General features: G+C 40.8%; 1 protein-coding gene across 6 annotated transcripts in view; it reads left to right on the top strand.

Annotated features, from left to right (window-relative positions):
- The window catches only part of LOC132870554 (NACHT, LRR and PYD domains-containing protein 3-like), a 524,974-nt gene that overhangs the window by 434,215 nt on the left and 63,158 nt on the right, over positions 1-27,601 (top strand). The window contains exons 1-4 of one of the 6 annotated variants that reach the window (XM_060904232.1): positions 3,835-3,953; positions 8,386-8,536; positions 9,789-9,905; positions 12,803-12,919. The exons of 1 other annotated variant lie outside the window; for it this stretch is intronic. In XM_060904232.1, the coding sequence (XP_060760215.1) occupies positions 8,484-8,536; positions 9,789-9,905; positions 12,803-12,919 (287 nt within the window). In that variant the 5' untranslated portion in view covers positions 3,835-3,953; positions 8,386-8,483. Of the gene's footprint in view, positions 1-3,834; positions 3,954-8,385; positions 8,537-9,788; positions 9,906-12,802; positions 12,920-18,085; positions 18,359-18,706; positions 18,824-27,601 lie in introns of those variants that run through there. 4 more of the 6 variants (XM_060904235.1, XM_060904236.1, XM_060904233.1 and 1 more) reach the window with 4 other exon arrangements.

Here is a 27,601-nt window from a genome sequence, read left to right as displayed (position 1 = left end):
TTGCATTGCTGACACATTACCAAGCCTTATTTCCTTGTTTAGTTTCCTGATCCCTGATTTCCTGTTTCTCGTCTTTGATTCTGCCAACTCTATGATAGCCTGTTTGTGCCTCACTCGACCTTTTGCCTGTTTCACTGTTTTATGATTTTGCCTGCCGTTCTGGATTGTTCACCTGTCTTCACTTGTATTAATAAATACACCTTCTGCAATTACATCCATTTCCCAACTATCTCTAACAGAATACTTCGCACTCCCTGACAAAGAGAATGCACATTCACATGTTCATACGTCATGTTCAGGAACAAACTAATGTTAATGGCACTAAAACAGCCACCGTTAAATAGTGCGGTTGGAGTCTTGTTCTCGGACTCGATTCAGACTCAACTCAGATCAATAGTGGACTTGACTTGGACTTGACATGAAATTTTTTTAATGACTTGGACTTGACTCAGACTTGAACAGTGGGTAGTCGAGACTGGACTCGGACTCGAAGTTTAGTGACTCGAATACAACACTGGCCCATATGTGCTTTTTGAACATCCCATTCCACATTTAGTCCCCTGTTACTATTATAATAATCTCCACTCTTCTGGGGAGGCTTTCCACAGGATTTTGCGGCATAGCTGTGGGGATTTTCCTATTCAGCCACAAGAGCATTAGTGAGGTCAGACGCTGATGTTCGGTGAGGAGACCTGGGATGTAGTTAGTGTTAAAGTTCATACCAAAGATGTTCAGTGGGGTTGAGGTCAGGGCTCACTGCAGGATACTCAAGTTCTTCCACTCCAACCTTGGCAAACCATGTCTTCATGGGGCTCACTTTGTGCACAGGAGCAGTGTCATACTAAAATATGTTTGGGCCTCTTAGTTCCAGTGAAGGCTAATGCTACAACATACAAAGATATTTAAAATAATTGTGTGCTTCTACCTTTGTGCCAACAGTTTGGGGAAGAAGGTTAAGTATCCACAAATTTTGGCCATACAGTCGATATATTTTTCAGATTTTTAAAAAATATATCGTCTGCTGCCAATATGCATTTCATGCTCCAATACACTATGCATTTGTGAAACACTGAAATCTTTCCCTGTCATGTGATCAGTTTTTATGCAAAGTTTGAGGTTAAACATAAAGTCTGAATCGAAAAATATCAGACTTTCCAAAACATCACAAACAAAGTACTATCTGAGGTGAACAACCTGACTTACTGCTGAGAATAAATTAAGTGAAATAGAAATGTAATTTCTATTTATTTAATAACCCACCCTGGGACTCATTATTATGTAAATCTGTTGTTCTCAGGGTGGCACGGTCGCCTCACAGCAAGAAGGTTCTGGGTTCAAACCCAGCGGCCGGCGAGGGCCTTTCTGTACAGAGTTTGCATTTTCTCCCTGTGTCTGTGTGGGTTTCCTCTGGGTGCTCCGGTTTCCCCCACAGTCCAAAGACATGCGGTTAGGTTAACGTGGGCTAAGGTGCCCTTGAGCAAGGTACTTAACCCCTGACTGCTCCCTGGGCGCTCTAGTGTGGCTGCCCGGTGCTCTGGGTGTGTGTGTGCTCACCGCTTCAGATGGGTTAAATGCAGAGGATGAATTTCACTGTGCTTGAAGTGTGCATGTGACAAATAAAGGTTTCTTCTTCTTCTCATGTCATTTCCTCCTTCTGTACTAGGTCGCAAGAATTGAACAAATTTAATATTTCTGGATTGGTTCTTCACTTCGTTTTACGAATTGGAACTCAATGCAAAACACTCAAAATTAGGTTGTGGGGTGTTTCCTGTATTTCAGTGTGACTTGCTGCATGTGAGGCAACAAAACACGGAAACGGTGAAATTGTTTATTTCTTTATAGCCGTGTTATAAGTTGGAATAATGTACAGCGAGCTGGTCATCATTAACTACTTATTAAGTGAGCATGAGGTCTTTACGGGAAAATATCAGACCTCTGTCTTTTTGTACGGGCTCGGTCCGTACTGTCAAGACCACAGTCTGATAGTTCCCTGTAAAGACCAAGCAAGCTAGGTTAATAAGGAGTTTATTATCAGGCATTTTTATTTCTAAGATTAAAATAGACGGTCATTGTAATGAGGCATGACGCTGCTTTTAGTCACGTCATATTTGTAACGTTGTTGACTCACGCACAGGGCTTGAAGTGGGCCGGAACGCACCGGAACTGCATTCCTGCACTTCTTTATTTTCACCATGCACCATGAACAACTTTGAGATCTTCTTCGACAAGCTGTACAGCCTTTATCACGCTTCGCCAAAACATCAGCGCGAGCCGAGCAGCTGTGCGCAGCGCGTTGAGCAGCGCCTTCTTGTTATTGGCCGCGTCCTTTCCGTGCGCTGGGTCGCATCCAGTGAGCGCACCGTGAGAGCGGTTTGGGAAAACTACAGGGCTCTCAGGGAACACTTCCACGAGGCTGCTCAAGATTCTTCGAGGGATTCCAAGGAGAGGGCAAAGTACAGTGGCCTGGAAAACGTTCTCACATCTGATTCTTTTGTGACAAACCTGGGAATTATGTATGACGCACTAACAGAATTGAGTGATCTCTCGAGGATGTTGCAAAAATGCGAAACCACCTTGCCCGATGCTGAGAGGCTTCTTTCTCGCCAGATTCGAGTTTTTGAATCAATGATGACAACCCCTGGTCCCTACACACAAGCAGTGCTGCAGGCAGAGAGAGAGAAGTCATTTCAGAGCGTCCCTCTACATGCAAATGGAAAAATTGTGAAGATAAATCCTGCCCAGTTCTTCCGCAGCATGGCAGACAATTTATCTTCTAGGATGGCTGCTCCTACCTCTTCTCATGTCAGTCAGCGTGGCACTCAGGAGGAATGCAGAATCATGACTGACATGAGGGTTCTTCAACCAGATACCTGGCCAGTGGAAATGGACATTCAGCATGGTGATGCAGAAATTGAGTGATTATGTGAGATGTTCAGAGTCAACAAGAGGGAGACCATCCAGGGATTCAGAGAGTACAAGGAAATCAGAGCCTCAAGGACCCCAAAATCCCTCATGCCTCTTCTGAAAGCTACGCACACAATTGCCATTTCCACCAGTGAATGCGAAAGAGCTTTCAGCTCCATGAATGACATTCTCACTGCATAAAGGAATGCCCTTGCTATCGATCGAGTGTCCAACCTCATCTTTCTCAAAACAAATGGGCCACCATTGGAGCTGTTCCACCCTGAGAAGTATGTCCAGTCATGGCTAGCGCATGGGCGGAGGTCTGCAGATGACACAGCTTGCGAAGCTCCTCATCCTCCCAAAGATGACGACCCCAAGCAATTTTGGAGCCTTTTTTAAGAACTTGATTTGAACTTATTTGAATGACCGGGATGGCATTGTCAGAAAATCAGGGTTCCTGCACTTCTTTTTTTCCACTTCAAGCACTGCTCACGCATGCAGAATAAACGGTGTCCTCATTGTCAAAAGGAACAAATATCAGCACCTGGAAGTTAATCTTGTGATAAATGTCCACCAATCTGTGGATCGGCAATCGGACTCGTGAGCTATCGCCGGACTCACGACCGCAAAGGAGACCGATGAGACGCTGCTGCTGAACATGGATCTGTCGCTGCGACAGCCAAACCAAACCAATCATTAATGACAGCACTTTTATTCTGTTTCTTGGTAATTAAAGTGGACTGGACTTGTAGTGTCACTTCAGAACAGCAAAACGTCTAGAGTCTCCCTGAATGAGGAAACATTTCAACTTCACTGTTTGCTTTTTCACTTTTACATTCATCTCAAAGAGCCGAATCAAAGAGTCGATTCTTTTCCCTGAGCGACACTTCACTCGGAGTGAATCAGTTTTACAGAAGTGAAAGTGTTTCTCCTTCAGCCTCGGGACCATTTTGTTGCTGTTCGGAGAAAATAATAAAACTAAAGAAAAACTGCCACTCCAGGCAGAAGCGGTGAGATGAATGAAGCTCAGCATGGAGTGCTGAGTAAAAGTAAGTGCTGTGTTGGAGAGAAATGTGGTTGTATTTGACTGAGCTCGTGTAAAAACAGCAGTAAAACTGCGGAACTGAAATCATCTTCCCTGTAAAGCTGCTGTTTATCGGCTGTGTGTTCTATATTCGAGTTTCTCTCTTCAGTTTCTCATCTATTAAACACTCAGAGAGTTTGGGGGAGTTTAACTGGAACGCATTTTTGTTTCCCTTCATCCCATAATGTGGTGATGTAAAGTTTCCTGGGACTTTAATGGAGTGTGTGTGAAAAGCTCCTGAAGTGGAGGAGTTTCAGTCAGTGAGGGAATCTAATAAGAGGAGGACATCTTACAGCACTTTTAATGACCTGCACACAGATTAGTCATTTACACTGCTATAAATGTGGGGAAGGGAAGTTCCAGTCATCATCAAACCAGTAAAACTAAATAAAGTGCCATTTAATGTGGTTAATTTTGGGCTGGGAGATCTGGCAAAAATATATCAAGATTTTCCAGCCTGGATCATCAACAATATTATCATGGGGTGGTTTTGTGTTTTAATGTTGGTTTTTAAGACTATTTTCCAGAGCAAACAAACAAATTTCCTCATTGATGTAAATATACGGCATTTTTTCACTCAGGGTCACATTTGGAGAAATAAGATGTTGTGCAGGTGTATTTAAAAAAATATGTCAAGTTTCTTGTATTAAACTTATATGTTTACATTCGTGTCATCGGATCACCACAGAGAACACTTTTTACATTTTGTTTCCATGTTGATTCATTTTTTATGCCTTTTTGGTCCATTTTAGGGCTGTTTTGGCATGTTATACTGTTCCACTGTACACTGATCTATATAACATCATACAGAATCCCATGCTTCTAGTGCATTTTGTGCTATAAGATTGATATGAAATGATAATGTCGTATCTCTGCTTAATTTAATATATGCATAGAAAGGAGTCATTTATCACCTGGCAAATATTTTGCAGTTCTTTAATAATGTGTCCGTCATTATGCCAAATGATGTTTTTGGTCGGTGTTCTCAAAAAGGAAGCCAAAAATTCAATCACTGATTCTTTTAATGGTATCCATTTTGGTAGTTACAATCGCTATATATGCCGGAATAATGCACAGAAAAAATGTGTTGACTGTAAGGCCAAGTTTACATTAGACCGTATCTGTCTCATTTTCTTCGCGGATGCACTGTCCGTTTACATTAAAACGCCTGGAAACGCCGGGAAACGGGAATCTGCCAGGGTCCACGTATTCAATCCAGATCGTGTGTGGTCCGGTGCTGTGTAAACATTGAGAATACGCGGATACGCTGTGCTGAGCTCTAGCTGGCGTCGTCATTGGACAACGTCACTGTGACATCCACCTTCCTGATTCGCTGGCGTTGGTCATGTGACGCGACTGCTGAAAAACGGCGCGGACTTCCGCCTTGTATCACCTTTCATTAAAGAGTATAAAAGTATGAAAATACTGCAAATACTGAAGCAAATACTGCCCATTGTGTAGTTATGATTGTCTTTAGGCTTGCCATCCTTCCACTTGCAAGTGGTAAGTGACGCGCATGCCCGATATGCACTGAAATCACACACACAGCGGCTCAGTCCCGAAGCACTGCTTGTGCACTTCACTCGCGCGCTCTGTGAGCTGCGCAGGGCCGGAGTGCGCACCCTCCAGAGGGCACTCACTGTTCAGGGCGGAGTGATTTGGAGCGCAGGATGCCTGCGGAGCTGAGCGTATCCGTGTATTGGCGTTGCTGTGTGCACGCTAATCGTTTTAAAAACGTTAATCTGATGATCCGCTGATACGGTCTAATGTAAACCCCACCTAAGGCACCGACACCTTTCAGCGTTCATTGAAAATGTTCACTGGGATAATGGAAAAAGCAGTGTAGTCTCCGTCGCCTTCTCTAAACTTGGGGTTTAATCAGGGTTAAATAATTTCCCATAATGTTTTTATAATTACCATTAGAAGTAAAGGTATAAAAATGCCTTTAGTCATTACAGACTTGAAGTAATTGCACTGAGTGGTTTAATTGAGAAATGTAGTCTCCGTAGCCCCCAATTCTTCGTTAGGCGTTTCTTCGTTAGAAAAGATATTTGATTCTGTGCTCATTGCCATACACATTGTATTTCATAATATTTCCAATAAAATATATCTAGTTATACCTTTTAAATCTTTCTTTTTGTATTCTGTGGAAAAAAATATCCCCTGGTGTAGTCTCTGTAGCCCCCACCAATTCACCGAAACGGTGGTCTTGATCAGCAGGCCATATCTTCTGAATCAGATGAGGATACCTCATGAAATTTTCACACTGTAATATTAAGATATGTGGAAACAAAATGCACTGACTACAAATCTGAAAACTAAACTTTCAAAAAATGACCATTTTGGAACAGAAATGTGGACCCTGAGTGAAAAAATGCCGATATCTTTAAAAGGAAACATAACTTCACTGAAAAAGAATAAGACACCTGAGGCCAAAGCACATTTTCAGACACATTTTAATAAAGTGCACTTCACTGCAAAATGTAAACCATTATTCCTAAAAGAAAAATAAAGATAACAAATAAAAAAAATGCAATATAAATCTACATCAGCTCGAGTATTATCTGTTAAATATGTGTCGGATTAAAAAGAAACTGTTTCCCAGAACACACCACAAACACACGGACTGCGTCACGCTGACTTCTGATCTCTAACACACACACCGGCTCACAATCAAATCAACATGTACCGACAGAATTATAAACAGTTTCCTTCCAACTGCAATAAATTTGCTGAACTCTGATCTCTCCACAGTCTGAGATATGACGTGCAATACATTGTTTTTCTATTCAACCCACAACCTGTACATATTGCTTGATTTCCATATCGTTTCTGTTAAGTGTATTTATGCTCATTTTGTATTTATTATATTTATATATCCCCTTTATTAGCTCTCAGGTACTTGCTCGGTCAGGTGTGTGTGGGTTTTTTTTTGTCTTTTGCACCTTAACTTTTTGCACCTTTGGAACCAGCAGAAAAGAAATTTCGTTGTACCTTAACAATGACAATAAAGAACTTGAACTTGATTTAAGGACTCCATTCCCACATCCACTTGTGCGTCTCCCAGAACTTACCAAGCCTTTATTTCTGTGTTCTGGTTTTGCTGCTTGAGTTTGGATTCTGCCTCGGTGTTGATGATTGATGACCGTCTGACCTTTGCCTGTTTTTGAACAGTTTTTATCTGGGTGCCAGTCTCTTCATTCCAGCTTCAAACTGCATTTGCATCTGTTTCAGCCTCCCCTTTATGATAAATATGTAAATCCAGAACACTTCAGCTGAGTTTGTTTACATTTATATTAATTTATTTTTAAACAGGATATTTGTCTTATTGTGTGTTTTTATGGTACTTTTCTTGCCATTCTGTGTTCAGCTGAGGAATGGAGATGTTAGAAAAATATTTGAGACTCAGTCAGTCAGTCGTAATGAGGATCAGCGATATTTAGAAGTTGCTGAATGGGTCGCTGCAGGTGCAGTGTCCAATGCCATGGCATCAGTGATCAGTGTTTTCTCATAAGGAGTGTCTTTATGCTGCTTTCTTGCTTTTGCATATTTTTCAAACACCTGTTGTTTTCACCGTGTCTGTTGTGTAAATTCCAGCATTTTCCATTTCACTGATGTGGAATTTTTTCGGCACCAGGTTCTCTGTGTTCTTGGCCACGCCGTTCCCAAACAAAACGAGGAACTGTAGGCCAAGGAACTGCTTACTCTGGGTTCTTATTGGTTCGTTCCTGTGTCTTTCAGGGAGACCATGAGCTGCACTAATGAACAGAGTAAAGTCTGGTTCATAAAACAAGGTGCCATGTCTAAGCATTTTCAGCACAACTGACAAAATATATTCAGTATCACGGTCCATGTGATCCCTCAGTAAAAACAGATCATGGATTGTTCACGGTCTAAAACAGTCGTATCACACTCCTCTACTTTAGGCTCACAGAAATCATGTCCGTTTAGTCCAACTGAGTTCAGACTGACTGACTTCTGGATCAGAATTTATTCAAACTAAAAACTCATTTAATGCTGGGAAAGAGAAAGTAGGATGAGATTTAAAATAGCTTTTCTATCAACCGCAAATGATTTTAGTCACCTTCTGGTTCAGCTTTTTTAGTGAAGGCATCACAGCTGACCTGCTTCCACTTCAAACTGTTTCTCCTGCCTTCCAGCAGAGGTCTCCCTCCCCTGATTACTGAACTGTCCACCTCATCTCCTGTGTAGATGGACACGGAGACTTGTCTTCTGCATCTAACATGACATAACACTGCTGTATGATCTTTAAAACTTCTCTCACTGTGAATCCTCCTGATTCTTAAGTTTGGATCTTTTCACATGTGCAGTTCATTAGATATGAAAGATTGTTTTCTCCAGTTTTAACAGCATGTTGGGTTTTTTCTGATTTTTAGGAGCCTCATTCATTCAACTCATGAGTAATTCAAGAGATCAGTGTCTTCAGGAATCAGCAGTGAGTCCATGAGCTGTGTCCGTCCACTAATATTCAAAAATGGAGAGCTGTGATCTGGACACAGACAATGTGACCCCACCCTCAGAAAAGCGGTAAACTGTCATGTTCTAATATTTTAGTCATTAACTGTTCAGATCTGAAATATGTAGTGAGTTTATATGAAAAGATTAACTGAACAAAAATTCAGACTAAGAATGAAAAGTTAACAGTCACCACTTGAAAAAATGCCAGATTCTGTTCACTGTCAGTAAAATTATGTTCTGATGAAATTAAAAATGCAGTCGTATGAGACGATACATTAAAGCCATGATACGAATCGTATCCCAGTACAGGCTTCACAAGACCAGACTGATGAGACGGTGTTGACACAGAACACTACATTTTAAAGTGTAAAACGTTTATTTTGATTTGTAATGGCAGCAAATCAAACCACTGCAGTCTCACTCCAGTCGGGGCGTTAAACTCAGATTCTGTGTCAAATCCAGGTGTTTATTTTAACCTGCATTTCAGACTGGAGTCAGTCCAGCTGTGATAGAAACTGGAGTGCACGTCTGTATCTACAGCGGTTTACTGTAACTACCTTCAGATGGCTCCACTACAGATCTGCTGTGAATTCTGGATCATGTGAAAATGTTAAGCAGTCGTGTTCGACAGGCTGTTTCAGTATTATTTTTTCCAAGTTCACGCGGGCCGAATGAAACGAGGCTGTGGGCCCGCTGTCTGACCCGTGTGCCAGAACACTTCCTTCTGATCAGCTTCACTTTCTGGACTGTTAAGTCAGCGTGCTTTGAGGCAGTGAGGTTTCCCTCTATAACTCTGTGGGCAAGAAGGTCCTGGGTTCGAGCCCCGTGGCCGGTGAGGGCCTTTCTGTGTGGAGTTTGCATGTTCTCCCTGTGTCCGCATGGGTTTCCTCCGGGTGCTCCGGTTTCCCCCACAGTCCAAAGACATGCAGGTTAGGTTAACTGGTGACTCTAAATTGAGCGTGAGTGTGAATGTGAGTGTGAATGGTTGTCTGTGTCTGTGTCAGCCCTGTGATGACCTGGCGACTTGTCCAGGGTGTACCCCGCCTTTCACCCATAGTCAGCTGGGATAGGCTCCAGCTTGCCTGCGACCCTGTAGAAGGATAAAGCGGCTACAGATAATGAGATGAGATGAGAACTCTGTGGGCTGCGACCTCTGGTGCTGCCATCTAGTGTGTAAGAAGAGGTAGAGCTCATAAAGAATATTCAACAGAAATCTCGTGATGCATGATATGAGCAGGAGATTCGTCTCTCCCTGTATTTTGTATTGTGATGTTTGAGATGATGAAATTCTGTCTCATGCCTCCTCTGTAATGTTGAACAGTGAACTCCAGAGAAAGAGACCAGACTCCCCAGAACCCAGCTGTGTCTCCATGAAGAGTGATGCTTCTATGGGTCCTCCTTTGGAGTTTAAAAATAGAGACTCCTCACCTGTACACAGGTAACATCCCATAATTCTCAGAGTTAAAGTCACAGTTACAGGCTGTGCTACACTGACATTAGCAGCTGTTTTGATTTAATGATCCAACACAGTTCTGAAGCTGCTTTTACAACATCTTCATTTATCTGGTGTTTGACTTTATTTTGGTGTTTGACTCGATTCAGTGTCTTGAAATGAACTCTTGTACTACTTTACTCAGTTCAGAGCCACAATCAGCTCTGTTACGCAATTACTCTGAAATTTTGCTCCAACTCCAAATTTTACTCTCTAAACTCAAAATAGAGCAAAATTAACTATTTTTGAGGAAAATACTTTTAACTCTGGAATAATTGCTCAGTCATGTTCCCTGTGTTTGCACTAGAGCGCACGCATATCAACCGATCTGCTCATCAGAAATAGAAATATTTAGACTTACTCGAGTTTATCTTTGGCTGGATCGAGTCAAAGTAAAAAAAATACAAACAAAGGCACCGTGTTGCAGTTCTCAAGATTGAATTGAATGTCTGTCTTGAATCATGAAATGAATCACGAATTGAATCGCTGTCCTGAGTCATCCGAAGCGCTTAAAATTCGTGTGCCATCTCGCAATAAGTTTTACTTCCAAATTGCTTAAACTTTGTCTGACAGATTTTATCCTGTTTACGGTGGGCGTTCCCACCATGAAAGAGAAACCAATTGAAACGGAAAGAGTGAAAGTGATTATTATGCCGTTACCATGGGAACAGTCTTTTATGAATGCATAAGTGCACGCTCCGACTCCGGTGTGACTGAGGAAGGTGACAAGTTTTGTGTTTCATCTAATTTTGGTAATTTAGATACTATAATATTATTTGTCAGTGGGCACAGAGGAAAGTGTAAAGTATAAAGTTTCTCTCAATATGTTTATCATGCTTGTATGATAAATATCTTTGAGATTTTTTATCTAAATACATGACCTACTCATTCTAAACCTGACGGACATCGCCGGCGAAGCTCTCGACTCCTGAGGGTTAATTTTTGATGTCATGAGATACATTGCTTAATCAGTGGTGGAACTATTTTATGTCGTGTGAGCCATTTTTGGCCAATCCCTGCACGAGCCATCCAGACAAAATCTTTTTCAGGGAAGGCCTTCATTCTTTCAGCAAGACAACGCCAAACCGCTTTCTGCACATATTAAGACTGCATGGCTCTGTAGTAAAAGAGTCCAGGTGCTAAACTGGCCTGCCTGCAGTCTAGACCTTTCTCCCATTTAAAACATTTTGTGCATTATGAAGCGCAAAATACGATAAAGGAGACCCCGAACTGAAATTGTATATCAGGCAAGAATGGGACAACATTTCTCTTTCAAAACTCCAGCAATTGGTCTCCTCAGTTCCCAAACGTTTAGTGTTGTTAAAAGTAGAGGTGATGCAACACTGTGGTAAACACGCCCCGTTCCAATTTTTTGAAATGTGCTGCTGGCATCAAATTCTAAATGAGCATTTTTTTTCCAAAAAACAACAAAATTTCTCAGTTTCAACATTTTGATATGTTGTCTTTGTACTATTTTCAATGAAAAATAAGGTTTCAGAGATTTGGCTATCATGGTATTCTCTTTTTATTTCCAGTTTATACAGCATCCCAACTTTTTTGGAATTGGGGTTGTAGTTTGAAAATCCAATTTTGAAGGTTAGATATTGTATGTTCCATTTTTGGTGCCCATATCGTGCAGCGACATTTAAAATAAATGAAAGCAGAGGAATAAAAAGTTGTAACTGTCATATATTTGTATTTGTGTGACTGTCAAATTTTGCTCGCGCTAGCTCAGAGTAGGAGGAGAGGGAGCGTCATCGTTACTTGGGCTCGCGCACGCCCTCCTTGGTGCAACAGAGGTAATAGCTGCCTCGCCTCGTACTTTTTCATTGCAGTTTTATGTCGAGTGCAACAAGCCTCAATGTCTTTTGCACATCTGTGAAATAAGTTACCTAGACTATAGAAAGTGAGGACGTACAAAGAAGCGGTGTACGAACATTATATTAGCGATATTCACAGAAATGGTAACAGGCATGCGTTTATTACCTGCGCTCAGCTCGGTTTCAATAGGATCGCGCAATCAGAGGAGAGGCAGAGCTCACCGCCGCCGCACCTCTCTGTACCTTGCATGTACTTGCTGCTGAGTTCCACTAGTCAGCAATTTTGACAATAAAAACAATCTGAATCATCCAGAAATTACATTTAGAACACAGATCAAGGAGAAGAATCATGATTTATGAAATATTATTTTACATTCATGTCGTCTGTGTTCATTGGAGCATGATGGGTGCGGCTCTGCCTCCCCTGTGTCAGAGTGCAAGCACTTACGGATGTATGTGCAAAGGAGACCAGGATGTGAACTGTCGGCAAAGCCAAATCGTGAGACAGGAAGCGTGGTCAGAAACCAAGCGTGTGTCAGTCAATCAGCAAACAGAGTAATGGAGTAAGACTAAGACCGAGACTGAAACGTCAACGAAGAGAATAAGCAGAGGTCAGAATAACGCGAGGCAGACAGAGTGTTAAAGGCTTGGTATGAACTGGAGAAACAAAGAACAATACTTCGCACTGGAGCTGAGTTAGTGAAGAGCTTAAATAGCGTGACTGGCAATTAGTGGGATGAGTGACAGCTGTCATCAATAAGCTGGTGACAGAGGGTGCTGTGTTTCTTGGGAGTTGTAGTTCAGAGTCCATGTTTGTAGTCTGGTTGTTCTCAGCGGCTTTACTGACAGAAGCCCCCCCCCCCCCCCCCACTGTGAAGCCCTTGATTCTGTTGAATAAAGAATATTCAACAGAAATCTCGTGATGCATGATATGAGCAGGAGATTCGTCTCTCCCTGTATTTTGTATTGTGATGTTTGAGACGATGAAATTCTGTCTCATGCCTCCTCTGTAATGTTGAACAGTGAACTCCAGAGAAAGAGATCAGACTCCCCAGAACCCAGCTGTGTCTCCATGAAGAGCGATCGGTCGATGGATCTTCCTTTGGAGTTTAAAAATAGAGACTCCTCACCTGTACACAGGTAACATCCCACAATTCTCAGAATTAAAGTCACAGTTACAGGCTGTGCTACACTGACATTAGCAGCTGTTTTGATTTAATGATCCAACACAGTTCTAAAGCTGCTTTTACAACATCTTCATTTATCTGGTGTTTGACTTTATTTTGGTGTTTGACTCGATTCAGTGTCTTGAAATTAACTCTTGTACTATTTTACTCAGTTCAGAGCCACAATCAACTCTGTTACGCAATTACTCTGAAATTTTGCTCCAACTCCAAATTTTACTCTCTAAACTCAAAATAGAGCAAAATTAACTATTTTTGAGGAAAATACTTTTAACTCTGGAAAAATTGCTCAGTCATGTTTCCTGTGTTTGCACTAGAGCGCACGCATATCAACCGATCTGCTCATCAGAAATAGAAATATTTAGACTTACTCAAGTTTATTTTTGGCTGGATCGAGTCGAAGTAAAAAAAAATACAAACAAAGGCACCGCGTTGCAGTTCAAGATTGAATTGAATCTCTGTCCTGAATCATGAAATGAATCACGAATTGAATCGCTGTCCTAAATCATCCGAAGCACATAAAATCCGTGAGAGCGCACGCATATCAACTGATCTGCTCAACAGAAATAGAAGAAATATTCACACTTAATCATGTTTATCTTTGGCTGGATCGAGTCAAAGTTAAAAAAAAAAAATGCACCGCGTCGCAGTTCAAGATTGAATTGAATCGCTGTCCTGAAATTGAATCGCTGTCCTGAATCATCCGAACTGCATAAAAACTGTGTGTCATCTTGCAATAAGTTTTACTTCCAAATTGCTTAAACTTTGTCTGACAGATTTTATTCTGTTTACGTTGGGCGTTCCCACCACGAAAGAGAAACCAATCGAAACGGAAAGAGTGAAAGTGATTATCATGTCGTTACCATGGGAACAGTCTTTTATGAATGCGTAAGTGTGCGCTCCGACTCCGGTGTGACTGAGGAAGGTGACATGTTTTATATTTCGTCTAATCTGGGTAATTTAAATACTATAATATTATTTGTCAGTGGGCACAGAGGAAAGTGTAAAGTATCAAGTTTCTCTCAATATGTTTATCATGCTTGTTTGATAAAAACTCTCAAATTTATCTAAATACATGACCTACTCATTCTAAACCTGACAAACATCGCTGGAAAAGCTCTCGACCCCAAAGGGTTAATTTTTGACATCACGAGATTCATTGCTTAATCAATGGTGGAACTATTTTATGTCGTGTGAGCCATTTTTGGTGGGACTGTGGCTGTTACACCACTGGAATTACGTCTTGACCCCAACTTGGTGGACTTTTTACTTTTTTATTATTTATTAATTAATTTATTTATTTTTATTGTTTTTTTTCTCTATTATTGTAAAGCATCCTTGGGTTTCTTGAAAGGCACTATATAAATTTAACTTTATTATTATTATTATTATTATTATTATAATAATCCCTGCACGAGCCATCCAGATAAAATCTTTTGCAGGGAAGGCCTTCTTTCTTTCAGCAAGACAACACCAAACCGCTTTCTTGCACATATTAAAGCTGCATGGCTCTGTAGTAAAAGAGTCCAGGTGCTAAACTGGCCTGCCTGCAGTCCAGACCTGTCTCCCATTTACAACATTTGGTGCATTTTGAAGCGTAAAATACGACAAAGGAGACCCTGAACTGCTGAGCAACTGAAATTGTATATCAGGCAAGAATGGGACAACATTTCTCTTTCAAAACTCCAGCAATTGGTCTCCTCAGTTCCCAAACGTTTAGTGTTGTTAAAAGTAGAGGTGATGCAACACCGTGGTAAACACGCCACGTTCCAATTTTTTGAAACGTGCTGCTGACATCAAATTCTAAATGAGCATTTTTTTTTTCAAAAAACAACAAAATTTCTCAGTTTCAGCATTTTTATATGTTGTCTTTGTACTATTTTCAATAAAAAATAGGGTTTCAGAGATTTGGCTATCATGGTATTCTCTTTTTATTTCCAGTTTATACAGCGTCCCAACTTTTTTGGAATTGGGGTTGTAGTTTGAAAGCCCAATTTTGAAGGTTAGATATTGTATGTTCCATTTTTGGTGCCCATATGGTGCAGGGACATTTAAAATAAATGAAAGCAGAGGACTAAAAAGTTGTAACTGTCATATATTTGTATTTGTGTGACTGTCAAATTTTGCTCGAGCTCGCTAACAGTAGGAGGAGAGGGAGCGCAGAGACTCAGATTGTTTTGCAGGTCAAGGGGCCCATGGGGCCCCTCCTGGGAAAAAACAGGGGCCCATTTCTACAATGGGCGGCCCAGTGATTATCCTTCAGTTGAAGTGAACCTAGTGAGCGAAGCGAGCCCAATGAACAGCTGGGGCAGCCCAGGGGCTGTTTTTTTCTTTTCAATTCTGTTTTTTTTTGGTATAAAGAGCCATATGAAGCAATGTAGATGACAAAAATCAATGCTTCAACCAAATATATTGAGATATTGTTTAATCATTGGCAATATTTTGGAATTCAACCACAGGCCACTATATATCACATCTATATTATCTCCTCCTTGTAAATTATAGCACAAGAATGGGTTTGTTTTTTGCATGCTGTGACGGTCTAATTCTGCTTGTCTCTAATCATCTCTACTTCTAATTTCAGAGAATCAGATGGGATGCTGAATCTTCAATCTTGGGTTCAAATTGAGGCTATGAAGTTTGAAAATTAATAATGTCTGATACTAATGATACAACAGTTGTAAATCTAGCATGACTAATTACCTTGGGTATCAGGGGTATCAGTTTTTCAGGTGAATGTACTCTCTGCCGAAGAATGACAAAATAGATGTATTTTTCTTTTTTTCCTTATCCATGTTTTCTTGTCTCTTTTGAATATTCGTATATAGACCGTAAGACGCCACCTAGCGAAAGACTTGGATCAGGTTTTACTCGCTTGGGACGCTACAAACGGGGCGGCGTAAATACACGAACAGGTCTGACGTATATTCAATATGGCGGCGGTCAAAACAAATTCATCCGATGCTGAAATCTGTTGAATATCCGGATAATTATGTTGGAAGTTGCATATTTGTGCAAGATTTTCGATATTGAGACCATGAAGTCAAGTAATATCAGTGTAGGAAATTCATGGAAAATATCAGCCAGACCACAGGGCAGGCAACTCTGAAAAGTTGCCTGCCCTGCTCAAAAGTTGCCTGCCCCAATTTCAACTATAATCCGCCGTAATATCGCATAATTTTCAAAAAATTGTAAAAGAGGCAATGCATGTAATGTTGTATCATGCATGTAATTTCATATATTCAATTTAGTTTTATGATTTATTACTGGTGTTTATGTATATAAATGTATATGTGACCTATGTTGCTTGAGATCAGCCAAACCATCATGCTTCAGATTGATAGAACCAGTGACAAAAGCTCCATTGGCATATTTCCTAAGTCTATCTGGGGGTTTTCATTTAGACAAGGGCCCATATGCAGCTCTACACACCTTACAGTAGATAGTTTGTTTGTTGTCATCGGATACCAGCCAGTCAAACTCTTGCTTCCAACTGTCCACAACAGTTCTCCTTCTCTTATCTTTATCATGTTTTTGTTGTGCTTTCTTTCTCTCTTCAGTTTGTTTTCGTTTTTGAGAGGTCTTTGGTTCAGGTGGTTTTATCCCAAGATAGTCATACAACATTTTCAGATATTTGGAACAATTAACAGTCAATTTTATGTGATGTTTTGACAAAACTCATGTGGTAGGACGCTAGTTTTCAAAGTCACAGACATAGATGTGACTTGGGGAGACTTGGGGTGGATCTCACTGAGCTGTGTGTATCAAGCTCTCTGATTGGCTGAACCTCCGAAGCAACAGCCAATCAGAGTGCTCGTTTCATTTCTAAGCGAAAACAAAATGGCTGCGCCCGCGTCGGTAAACAAACCAACAGAATCTAGTGAAAATGTCTTGAAAAGTCCTTCAGTATGATGAAATATCGAGAGAACGATGAACCCCCTCAAAGAGGGACCGCCCGTGGGGCTGGCAACTTATAAATTCATTCCGCCCTTGCTGCAAACTGACCGCGATGGGCGGTGGGGTGGGCACCCATTTCCTACACTGGTAATACGCCACGAAATGTTCCAAATAGGGTATAAAATGCTCGCGTCCATATTGGCCCCTGCCTCTCTTGACAATGCGTTCATTATTCGAAATAGTGCGTCTTAGACGCGGGCGCGCCAACAATCTGAGTCTCTGGGAGCGTCATCGTTACTTGGGCTCGCGCACGCCCTCCTTGGTGCAACAGAGGTAATAGCTGCCTCACCTCGTACTTTTTCATCGCAGGTTTATGTCGAGTGCAACAAGCCTCAATGTCTTTTGCACATCTGTGAAATAAGTTACCTAGACTATAGAAAGTTCAGACGCACAAAGAAGGGGTGTACAAACATTATATTAGTGATATTCACAGAAATGGTAACAGGCATGCGTTTATTACCTGCGCTCAGCTCGGTTTCAATAGGATCGCGCAATTAGAGGAGAGGCAGAGCTCACCGCCGCCGAACCTCTCTGTACCTTGCGTGTACTTGCTGCTGAGTTCCACCAGTCAGCAATTTTGACAATAAAAACAATCTGAATCATTCAGAAATGACATTTAGAACATAGATCAAGGAGAAGAATCATGATTTATGAAATATTATTTTACATTCATGTCGTCTGTGTTCATTGGAGCATGATGGGTGCGGCTCTGCCTCCCCTGTGTCAGAGTGCAAGCACTTACGGATGTATGTGCAAAGGAGACCAGGATGTGAACTGTCGGCAAAGCCAAATCGTGAGACAGGAAGCGTGGTCAGAAACCAAGCATGTGTCAGTCAATCAGCAAACAGAGTAATGGAGTAAGACTAAGACCGAGACTGAAACGTCAACGAAGAGAATAAGCAGAGGTCAGAATAACACGAGGCAGACAGAGTGTTAAAGGCTTGGTATGAACTGGAGAAACAAAGAACAATACTTCGCATGGAGCTGAGTGAGTGAAGAGCTTAAATAGTGTGACTGGCAATTAGTGGGATGAGTGACAGCTGTCATCAATAAGCTGGTGACAGAGGGTGCTGTGTTTCTTGGGAGTTGTAGTTCAGAGTCCATGTTTGTAGTCTGGGTGTTCTCAGCGGGTTTACTGACAGAAGCCCCCCCCCCCCCCCCCCCCCCACCGTGAAGCCCTTTATTCTGTTGAATAAAGAATATTCAACAGAAATCTCGTGATGCATGATATGAGCAGGAGATTCGTCTCTCCCTGTATTTTGTATTGTGATGTTTGAGATGATGAAATTCTGTCTCATGCCTCCTCTGTAATGTTGAACAGTGAACTCCAGAGAAAGAGATCAGACTCCCCAGAACCCAGCTGTGTCTCCATGAAGAGCGATTGGTCTATGGAGCCTCCTTTGCAGTTTAAAAATAGAGACTCCTCACCTGTACACAGGTAACATCCCATAATTCTCAGAGTTAAAGTCACTGCAGAGTGAAAGGCCGTGTTACACATTCCTGTATCCAGGCCAGATCATGAGCAGAGTTTTGATATTTATCAGTTTGTTAAACTTTAATTCGGTCCAAATGCTGCTGCAGTACCTTCAGTCAACATTTTAGAGTAATTAATATCAGTAACTGTGCAGGTCAGTGTTTCACAGTGTCACGGACAGGATAAGGAAGTAAATTCATCTGCATGTGACAGTGATAGTAATGGCTCACAGAATCATTTACATAACCAATAATAATTAGTAATAAGCAGTGTAAATGTTTTATATAAAGGACTGTCTGTAATGTTGAACAGTGAACTCCAGAGAAAGAGATCAGACTCCCCAGAACCCAGCTGTGTCTCCATGAAGAGCGATTGGTCGATGGGTCCTCCTTTGCAGTTTAAAAATAGAGACTCCTCACCTGCACACAGGTAACATCCCATAATTCTCAGAGTTAAAGTCACAGTTACAGGCTGTGCTACACTGACATTAGCAGCTGTTTTGATTTAATGATCCAACACAGTTCTAAAGCTGCTTTTACAACATCTTCATTTATCTGGTGTTTGACTTTATTTTGGTGTTTGACTCGATTCAGTGTCTTGAAATTAACTCTTGTACTATTTTACTCAGTTCAGAGCAGTGGTGTAGTCTACTTTTTTGCAGTGGGTATAGTCAGTGCTTGCCCGCCCCCAAGGGAAAAAAATTTACACACACACACACACACACACACACATATATATATATATATATATATATATATATATATATATATACACACACACACACACACACACACACACGTGTGTGTTGTGGCTATACTGTTATACTTGTACTCATCCATCTTGTAACTGTCCAATAACCTGAAAGCAACACCTCATGAGCACCATCACTGCCTAATGCATAGTAATATGCATCTTGAAACTGGTTTTGTGTACAGATCTACTGTATGCAAAACAAATGTGGTTTAAATGTACAAAATTTATACAAATTTGATTCACCGTTCAACTTAAGACAAATGGGCTTTTCCATCATTGTTTTTTTTTATTTTTCATGTATCAAGAAAATTTGACATGTAAATTAAACACATATCACACAATAATATATTTTTAACATATTAAATGCATTTCTTATTTCTCATCTATTCAGCACATCAGCTTAAATGAACAAGAAAACATCCTAGATGTGCTAAAACAAATGTTTGCTTCAAAGAAGAAAAAATTAATTTAATTAACAAATACGCAATGCCCTTCAGTGTGTTAGTCCACAAGCCCTGCAAAAAAGGTCTACAGGACTTTCCAGGTGTTTTTATATTCTGGCATTTGAGGTCTGCATTGCCTCCTTGGTTGTGTTGCAGAGTGATGGCTGAGGACACTTCTGAAAACACTTTTCGTCGTTTGTTTTCGTTTCATGATTTCGCAAACTTGATTGAATGCTAGATAATGCCGCGTGGTCTGTCATGACTGAATAAGCACTGTTGCTTAGCAACAAGTCAAAGGCAACAGGCATCAAACTACGTAGCTTCATACGACCTGTATGCTAGACCCCTTCACATGTTTGTAAACAAACCGACCGTTGCCAGGATGCGCGCGCAGCCTGGACTCAGAAACAATGGCGCTGCCCATAGACCGGCATTATGAGCTGTCAGATTATGCAAAACAATTGTCGTTACAAGATCGAGAATGCTACATAAATAAGTTAACTCTAACAAGTGGACATCGCCTACCGGATCCGTATTTAATTAAAGAGTGGACGGACGATGTTAGTAAGTTCCCTGGTATACAATGGCCAGATATATACTCGTACCTTATTGACAAGACTTCAGTGTACACCCACGAAAAACTTCATGCCTACATCATCCAACATATCCACAATGATAGTGTAAAGAGTGCAGCTAAGAGAAATCAGAGCTGCGTAAAAAGCGAGAGGCAGAGAGCAGAAATGAAACTGAATGGGGCGGGAGCTAGGTTAGAGCAGTCAACGCAAGTTGGCATTTAGAGTGAGGGCACACAATTTTACCTTTCCATCCCTGCTTTAAAATTGTGATTTTCGGCAGACACAAATAATGATAGCACAAAATCTGGACTGCTTGAGTCAAGCGAGACCTCTCCTACAAACAAAACTGCATGCAAAGCTAAGTTAACATGCTAACAGTATTCATTACATTGTGTAACTATGACCCAGCTAATCAGACAAACGTTACCAAAGTATTTTGTGACATCAATAAACGAAGACTAGAAAGAATAAAAATTAAAGATTTAATAAATAGCCTGATCTTACCTGTGATGAAGTGGGCGCTGCAAACCCGTGCATTTTTGATGGTGCTTTCATCCCAGTCTACACGTTTGATGGCTTGTAGCCATAGACGTCAGCGATTTTTTTGGAATGGGTGAGATCCTGCTGGAATTCTGTACATTTTAACCCCATCACTGCTACGATTCTGATACCTGACAACACAACAACTAGGCATTTCTTCCAAATATTTCTTCTCGTCTCTACCGTCGCGGAGTCTTTTTTGGGTCCAGGATGCGCGCACAATTTCCTCTTCTGTATGAATGACGTTTACTGAGAAGGGGTCTGACATAGCAACAGTTGCTATGGGGGGCGGAGCTCCCGGAAGGGTCAATTCTCTGCTCTTGGATCAACTCGCAACGCCTTGAGTGCTGAGTCGGGCTCTGTCAGCGTCTAATAAATGAAGCCCATAGGATTTGAATTGAATAGGCGCTTGTAGCGCTAAAGCGCGTTTGGTGGACACAGGCATCTAGGAATGGAACTGTGGAACATTCATCTGACAATGTTGACATTGGTTTGGCCAGTTCAAATAACAAATATATTTTTCGGTATGCGCATACGCAGATCACTGAGCTTTTCAGTGAGTATACGGAAATCGCTGAGCTTTTCCAGTGGGCATACGGCGTATACCTGCGTATCACGTAGACTACACCACTGGTTCAGAGCCACAATCAGCTCTGTTACGCAATTATTCTGAAATTTTGCTCCAACTCCAAATTTTACTCTCTAAACTCAAAATAGAGCAAAATTAACTATTTTTGAGGAAAATACTTTTAGCTCTGGAATAATTGCTCAGTCATGTTCCCTGTGTTTGCACTAGAGCGCACGCATATCAACCGATCTGCTCATCAGAAATAGAAATATTTAGACTTACTGGAGTTTATCTTTGGCTGGATCGAGTCAAAGTAAAAAAAATACAAACAAAGGCACCGTGTTGCAGTTCAAGGTTGAATTGAATCTCTGTCCTGAATCATGAAATGAATCATGAATTGAATCGCTGTCTTGAATCATCCGAAGCGCATAAAATCCGTGAGAGCGCACGCATATCAACCGATCTGCTCAACAGAAATAGAAGAAATATTCACACTTAATCGTGTTTATCTTTGGCTGGATCGAGTCAAAGTTAAAAAAAAAATGCACCGCGTTGCAGTTCAAGATTGAATTGAATCGCTGTCCTGAATCACCCGAAGTGCATAAAAACTGTGTGTCATCTTGCAATAAGTTTTACTTCCAAATTGCTTAAACTTTGTCTGACAGATTTTATTCTGTTTACGGTGGGCGTTCCCACCACGAAAGAGAAACCAATCGAAACGGAAAGAGTGAAAGTGATTATCATGACGTTACCATGGGAACAGTCTTTTATGAATGCCTAAGTGCACGCTCTGACTCCGGTGTGACTGAGGAAGGTGACAAGTTTTATATTTCGTCTAATCTGGGTAATTTAAATACTATAATATTATTTGTCAGTGGGCACAGAGGAAAGTGTAAAGTATAAAGTTTCTCTCAATATGTTTATCATGCTTGTTTGATAAAAACTCTCAAATTTATCTAAATACATGACCTACTCATTCTAAACCTGACAAACATCGCTGGAAAAGCTCTCGACCCCAAAGGGTTCATTTTTGACATCACGAGATTCATTGCTTAATCAATGGTGGAACTATTTTATGTCGTGTGAGCCATTTTTGGCCAATCCCTGCACGAGCCATCCAGACAAAATCTTTTTCAGGGAAGGCCTTCTTTCTTTCAGCAAGACAACACCAAACCGCTTTCTGCACATATTAAAGCTGCATGGCTCTGTAGTAAAAGAGTCCAAGTGCTAAACTGGACTGCCTGCAGTCTGGACCTGTCTCCCATTTACAACATTTGGTGCATTATGAAGCGTAAAATACGACAAAGGAGACCCCGAACTGCTGAGCAACTGAAATTGTATATCAGACAAGAAGTGGACAACATTTCTCTTTCAAAACTCTAGCAATTGGTCTCCTCAGTTCCCAAACGTTTAGTGTTGTTAAAAGTAGAGGTGATGCAACACCGTGGTAAACACGCCACGTTCCAGTTTTTTTAAACGTGCTGCTGACATCAAATTCTAAATGAGCATTTTTTTTTTCAAAAAACAACAAAATTTCTCAGTTTCAACATTTGATATGTTGTCTTTGTACTATTTTCAATGAAAAATAGGGTTTCAGAGATTTGGCTATCATGGTATTCTGTTTTTATTTTCAGTTTACACAGTGTCCCAATTTTTTTGGAATTGGGGTTGTAGTTTGAAAGCCCAATTTTGAAGGTCAGATATTGTATGTTCCATTTTTGGTGCCGATATGGTGCAGGGACATTTAAAATAAATGAAAGCAGAGGAATAAAAAGTTGTAATTGTCATATATTTGTATTTGTGTGACTGTCAAATTTTGCTCGAGCTAGCTAACAGTAGGAGGAGAAGGAGCGTCATCGTTACTTGGGCTCGCGCACGCCCTCCTCAGTGCAGCAGAGGTAATAGCTGCCTCACCTTGTACTTTTTCATTGTAGTTTTATGTCGTGTGCAACAAGCCTCAATGTCTTTTGCACATCTGTGAAATAAGTTACCTAGGCTATAGAACGTGAGGACGCACAAATTTCATACAGAAATGACAGAACACAGATCAAGGAGAAGAATCATGATTTATTAAATATTATTTTACATTCATAACATCTGTGTTCATTGGAGCATGATGGGTGAGGCTCTGCCTCCCCTGACTGCACATCCCTTCATATATATACACACATATACTGGGTGTTTCAAAAAATGTTATGATATTTGAGATGTAAATATCCCAGAAACTACAGAGTCTGGGCAAATGAAACTGAACAGGCTTAATGTTGAGATAAATAAATAAGATTTATTCCTCAAAATCTGAATGAGAAATTCAAAACTACCTGGATTCCATGAATAATTTCACGACTTTTCAATATGTGCACCGTCTGAGACACACACACACACACACACACACACACACACACACACACACACACACAAACAGCCTTTCTGTTTGAACTTTTTGTGCTGTATCCAAATCTGTTCCATGACATTTTCTTGTAAATTATATTCAATCTTTCATGTAATTAACAACTAATGTCGAGTGTAATTTGGCAGTTGAAGTTCACAAACGTGCCTAGAAATAGCTGAGAAGCATCTCCAGGCATCTAAAGCCCTTCAGCTTCCAGGGCCCTAAGGTGAGCCCCAGACCCTCAGCCGCACTGTTCCAGTCCTTTTGCCCGTCATTCAGACAGGCTGAAATTTGGATGGACAGATAACGTTTCAGACTTTTCTGTCCTGTGACAGTTTGCTTAAAATTCCCCAGTGAGCTCAGATTGCAGTTACTAAAACAGTAATAATGGATTATTACTGCAGTAACAAGGCTACATGTAGAATCCATCCATCCATTATCTGTAGCCGCTTATTCTGTACAGGGTTGCGGGCTGGATCCTATCCCAGCTGACTCTGGGTGAGAGGCGGGGTTCACCCTGGACAAGTCACCAGATCATCACAGGGTTGGCACACAGAGACACACAACCATTCACACTCACATTCACACCTACAGTCAATTTAGAGCCACCAGTTAACCTAACCTGCATGTCTTTGGACTGTGGGGGAAACCGGATCACCCGGAGGAAACCCACACGGAGAACATGCAAACTCCACACAGAAAGGCCCTTGCCGGCCACGGGGCTCGAACCCAGAACCTTCTTGCTGTGAGGCGACAGTGCTAACCACTACACCACTGTGCCACCTACGACTGTATATCAGTTGTAATTATGTTCTACACATATACCAACAACTGGGTCATTCCATGTCAAATCTCCGAATGCTCCCACTCGACCATCTCATATTTGGCTGAAAAAATTCCAGGAGGTCCACACACTTCCCAATAGGAAAAGTCCCAAATTTTAGCTCCCAATTCCTTATAGTTTTGTCATAAAAAATATATTTTTGCAATTAACCTTGGACCCGTTTTGAGCAGTTTTTTGGGGAGCCACTTTGAGATTGCTGTATCTAGAAGAGTATTTAAGCTAGGTCCTTCAAATTTTCAAGGGTTAAAATCTGGCACCAGTACTTGTAGAATATGGACTTTTACATGTGCGCTTTTGGTTTATCATAGAATTCTGGGGGCTTGAATTTGCTCGGAAATTCTACACTACGCTCTGTGGCAGCATATTTGAAGAACTGTGGAAAGTACAATTTCAAAGACAGAGGCTTGATATTGCACATACACCTTCCCATATCTACTGTGTACTTTGTATTCTAAAACTGCCCCTCTGATGAGCGGTTTGGAAGATATTAAAGTTTAAAAATGGAAAAAATTAATTTGGTGAAATTTTTGGCACGTTATAGCAAAAAAATGAACGCATCCACCAACATAAAATTGACTGTTTTAGAAAGATTAGATGTCTGTTTTTAACATATCCAAAATTTGTGATGGTGTTCTGCCTTATTTTTACAAAATGAATTTTTGAAAATATGGTGTTCGCATACACGCACAGCAGTCATGGCCTATGAAAGCATTTTCAAATGCTAACAAAATGCCCTGAATTTATGACACACAGCTTAAACTCAACAAAATGCTTCAATTGGTTCATGATAAACTATACCTGAAGGATAACCTATATGCAACCTTTAGATCCTGAAATATTGGAGCTCCACTGTGGGTGAAAACTGAAACTTATTTTCATTACAACATTTCTGTTGTACCATAATTTAGAAGAAAAAGCAACCTGTGTGCTTCAGTTAGTATTTATCCATGATAAAAAGTCTTTGACAGTCCAGTAGAATTGATTACTATGATTTATTATTTATGGCACTTATTGAATTTATTAAATTTATGATAAAGCTGGTAACTTTGGGACAACTCTTTTGGGACAACTCTCCAAATTTATCTGGATCAGTAAAGAAAGTGTGAAGTCCATGGCTGAACTGCTGGAAAGCAGATTTGCAAAGGCAGTCACAGTGCCATGTACTAGAGATAATCACTGTTTCAAGCCAGTCAATGCAACAACGCTTGAGGTCAGCAGAGTGTCTGGAACTCCTGGATTTTTAGTCAACTATGAGGTAGAACATGTAGACGAAGAGGTTTCACAGGGCTTCCAGATCAGTGACATAATACCTGGCCAATATATAACCTGTGTTTACGACCATCACTGGTGGGTTGGAAGCATCAGAGAGGCATCTGAAGCCCAGCAAGATGTTTTGATACAATTCTTGCATCCACACGGCCCAGCAAAAAGTTTCTTCTGGCCCAGGAGAGAAGATTTGTGCTGGGTACCCGTGCAACACACAATTTCTAAAATAGATGTTCCTAGCACTACAACTAGACGTGTATATACACTTAAGGAATGTGACAAAGCATCTGAAAGTTTCATGAAAGAGTTCAAATAATTTACAAGAGTTGTCCCAAAGTTACCAGCTTTATAATAAATTTAATAAATTCAATAAGTGTCATAAAAAATAAATAATAATCAATTCTACTGGACTGTCAAAGAATATTTATCATGGACAAATACTAACTGAAGCACACAGGTTGCTTTTTCTTCTAAATTATGGTACAACAGAAATGTTGTAATGAAAACAAGTTTCAGTTTTCACCCACAGTGGAGCTCCAATATTTCAGGATCTAAAGGTTGCATATAGGTTATCCTTCAGGTATAGTTTACCATGAACCAAATGAAGCATTTTGTTGAGTTTAAGCTGCGTGTCATAAATTCAGGGCATTTTGTTAGCATTTGAAAATGCTTTCATAGGCCATGAATGCTGTGCGTGTATGCGAACACCACATTTTCAAAAATTCATTTTGCAAAAATAAGGCAGAACACCAACACACATTTTGGATATGTTAAAAACAGACATCTAATCTTTCTAAAACAGTCAATTTTATGTTGGTGGATGCGTTCATTTTTTTTTTACTATAACATGCCAAAAATGTCACCAAATAAATTTTTTCCATTTTTAAACTTTAATATCTTCCAAACTGGGGGCAGCACGGTGGTGTAGTGGTTAGCGCTGTTGCCTCACAGCAAGAAGGTCCGGGTTCGAGCACCGTGGCCGGCGAGGGCCTTTCTGTGCGGAGTTTGCATGTTCTCCCCGTGTCTGCGTGGGTTTCCTCCGGGTGCTCCGGTTTCCCCCACAGTCCAAAGACATGCAGGTTAGGTTAACTGGTGACTCTAAATTGACCGTAGGTGTGAATGTGAGTGTGAATGGTTGTCTGTGTCTATGTGTCAGCCCTGTGATGACCTGGTGACTTGTCCAGGGTGTACCCCGCCTTTCGCCTGTAGTCAGCTGGGATAGGCTCCAGCTCACCTGCGACCCTGTAGAACAGGATAAAGCGGCTACAGATAATGAGATGAGATGAGATCTTCCAAACCGCTCATCAGAGGGGCAGTTTTAGAATACAAAGTACACAGTAGATATGGGAAGGTGTATGTGCAATATCAAGCCTCTGTCTTTGAAATTGTACTTTCCACAGTCCTTCAAATATGCTGCCACAGAGCGTAGTGTAGAATTTCTGAGCAAATTCAAGCCCCCAGAATTCTATGATAAACCAAAAGCGCACATGTAAAAGTCCATATTCTACAAGTACTGGTGCCAGATTTTAACCCTTGAAAATGTGAAGAACCTAGCTTAAATACTCTTCTAGATACAGCAATCTCAAAGTGGCTCCCCAAAAAACTGCTCAAAACGGGTCCAAGGTTAATTGCAAAAATGTATTTTTTACGACAAAACTATAAGGAATTGGGAGCTAAAATTTGGGACTTTTCCTATTGGGAAGTGTGTGGACCTCCTGGAATTTTTTCAGCCAAATCTGAGATGGTCAAGTGGGAGCAATCGGAGATTTGACATGGAATGACCCAACTCTGACAATATTATTTTCAGTGACTAATAAAATGATTTT

Source organism: Neoarius graeffei, chromosome 22, assembly GCF_027579695.1.
Source record: "Neoarius graeffei isolate fNeoGra1 chromosome 22, fNeoGra1.pri, whole genome shotgun sequence".
Lineage (NCBI taxonomy): Eukaryota > Metazoa > Chordata > Actinopteri > Siluriformes > Ariidae > Neoarius > Neoarius graeffei.
Note: the sequence above shows the minus strand (reverse complement) of the source record. Positions and strands in the feature narration are given on the sequence as shown.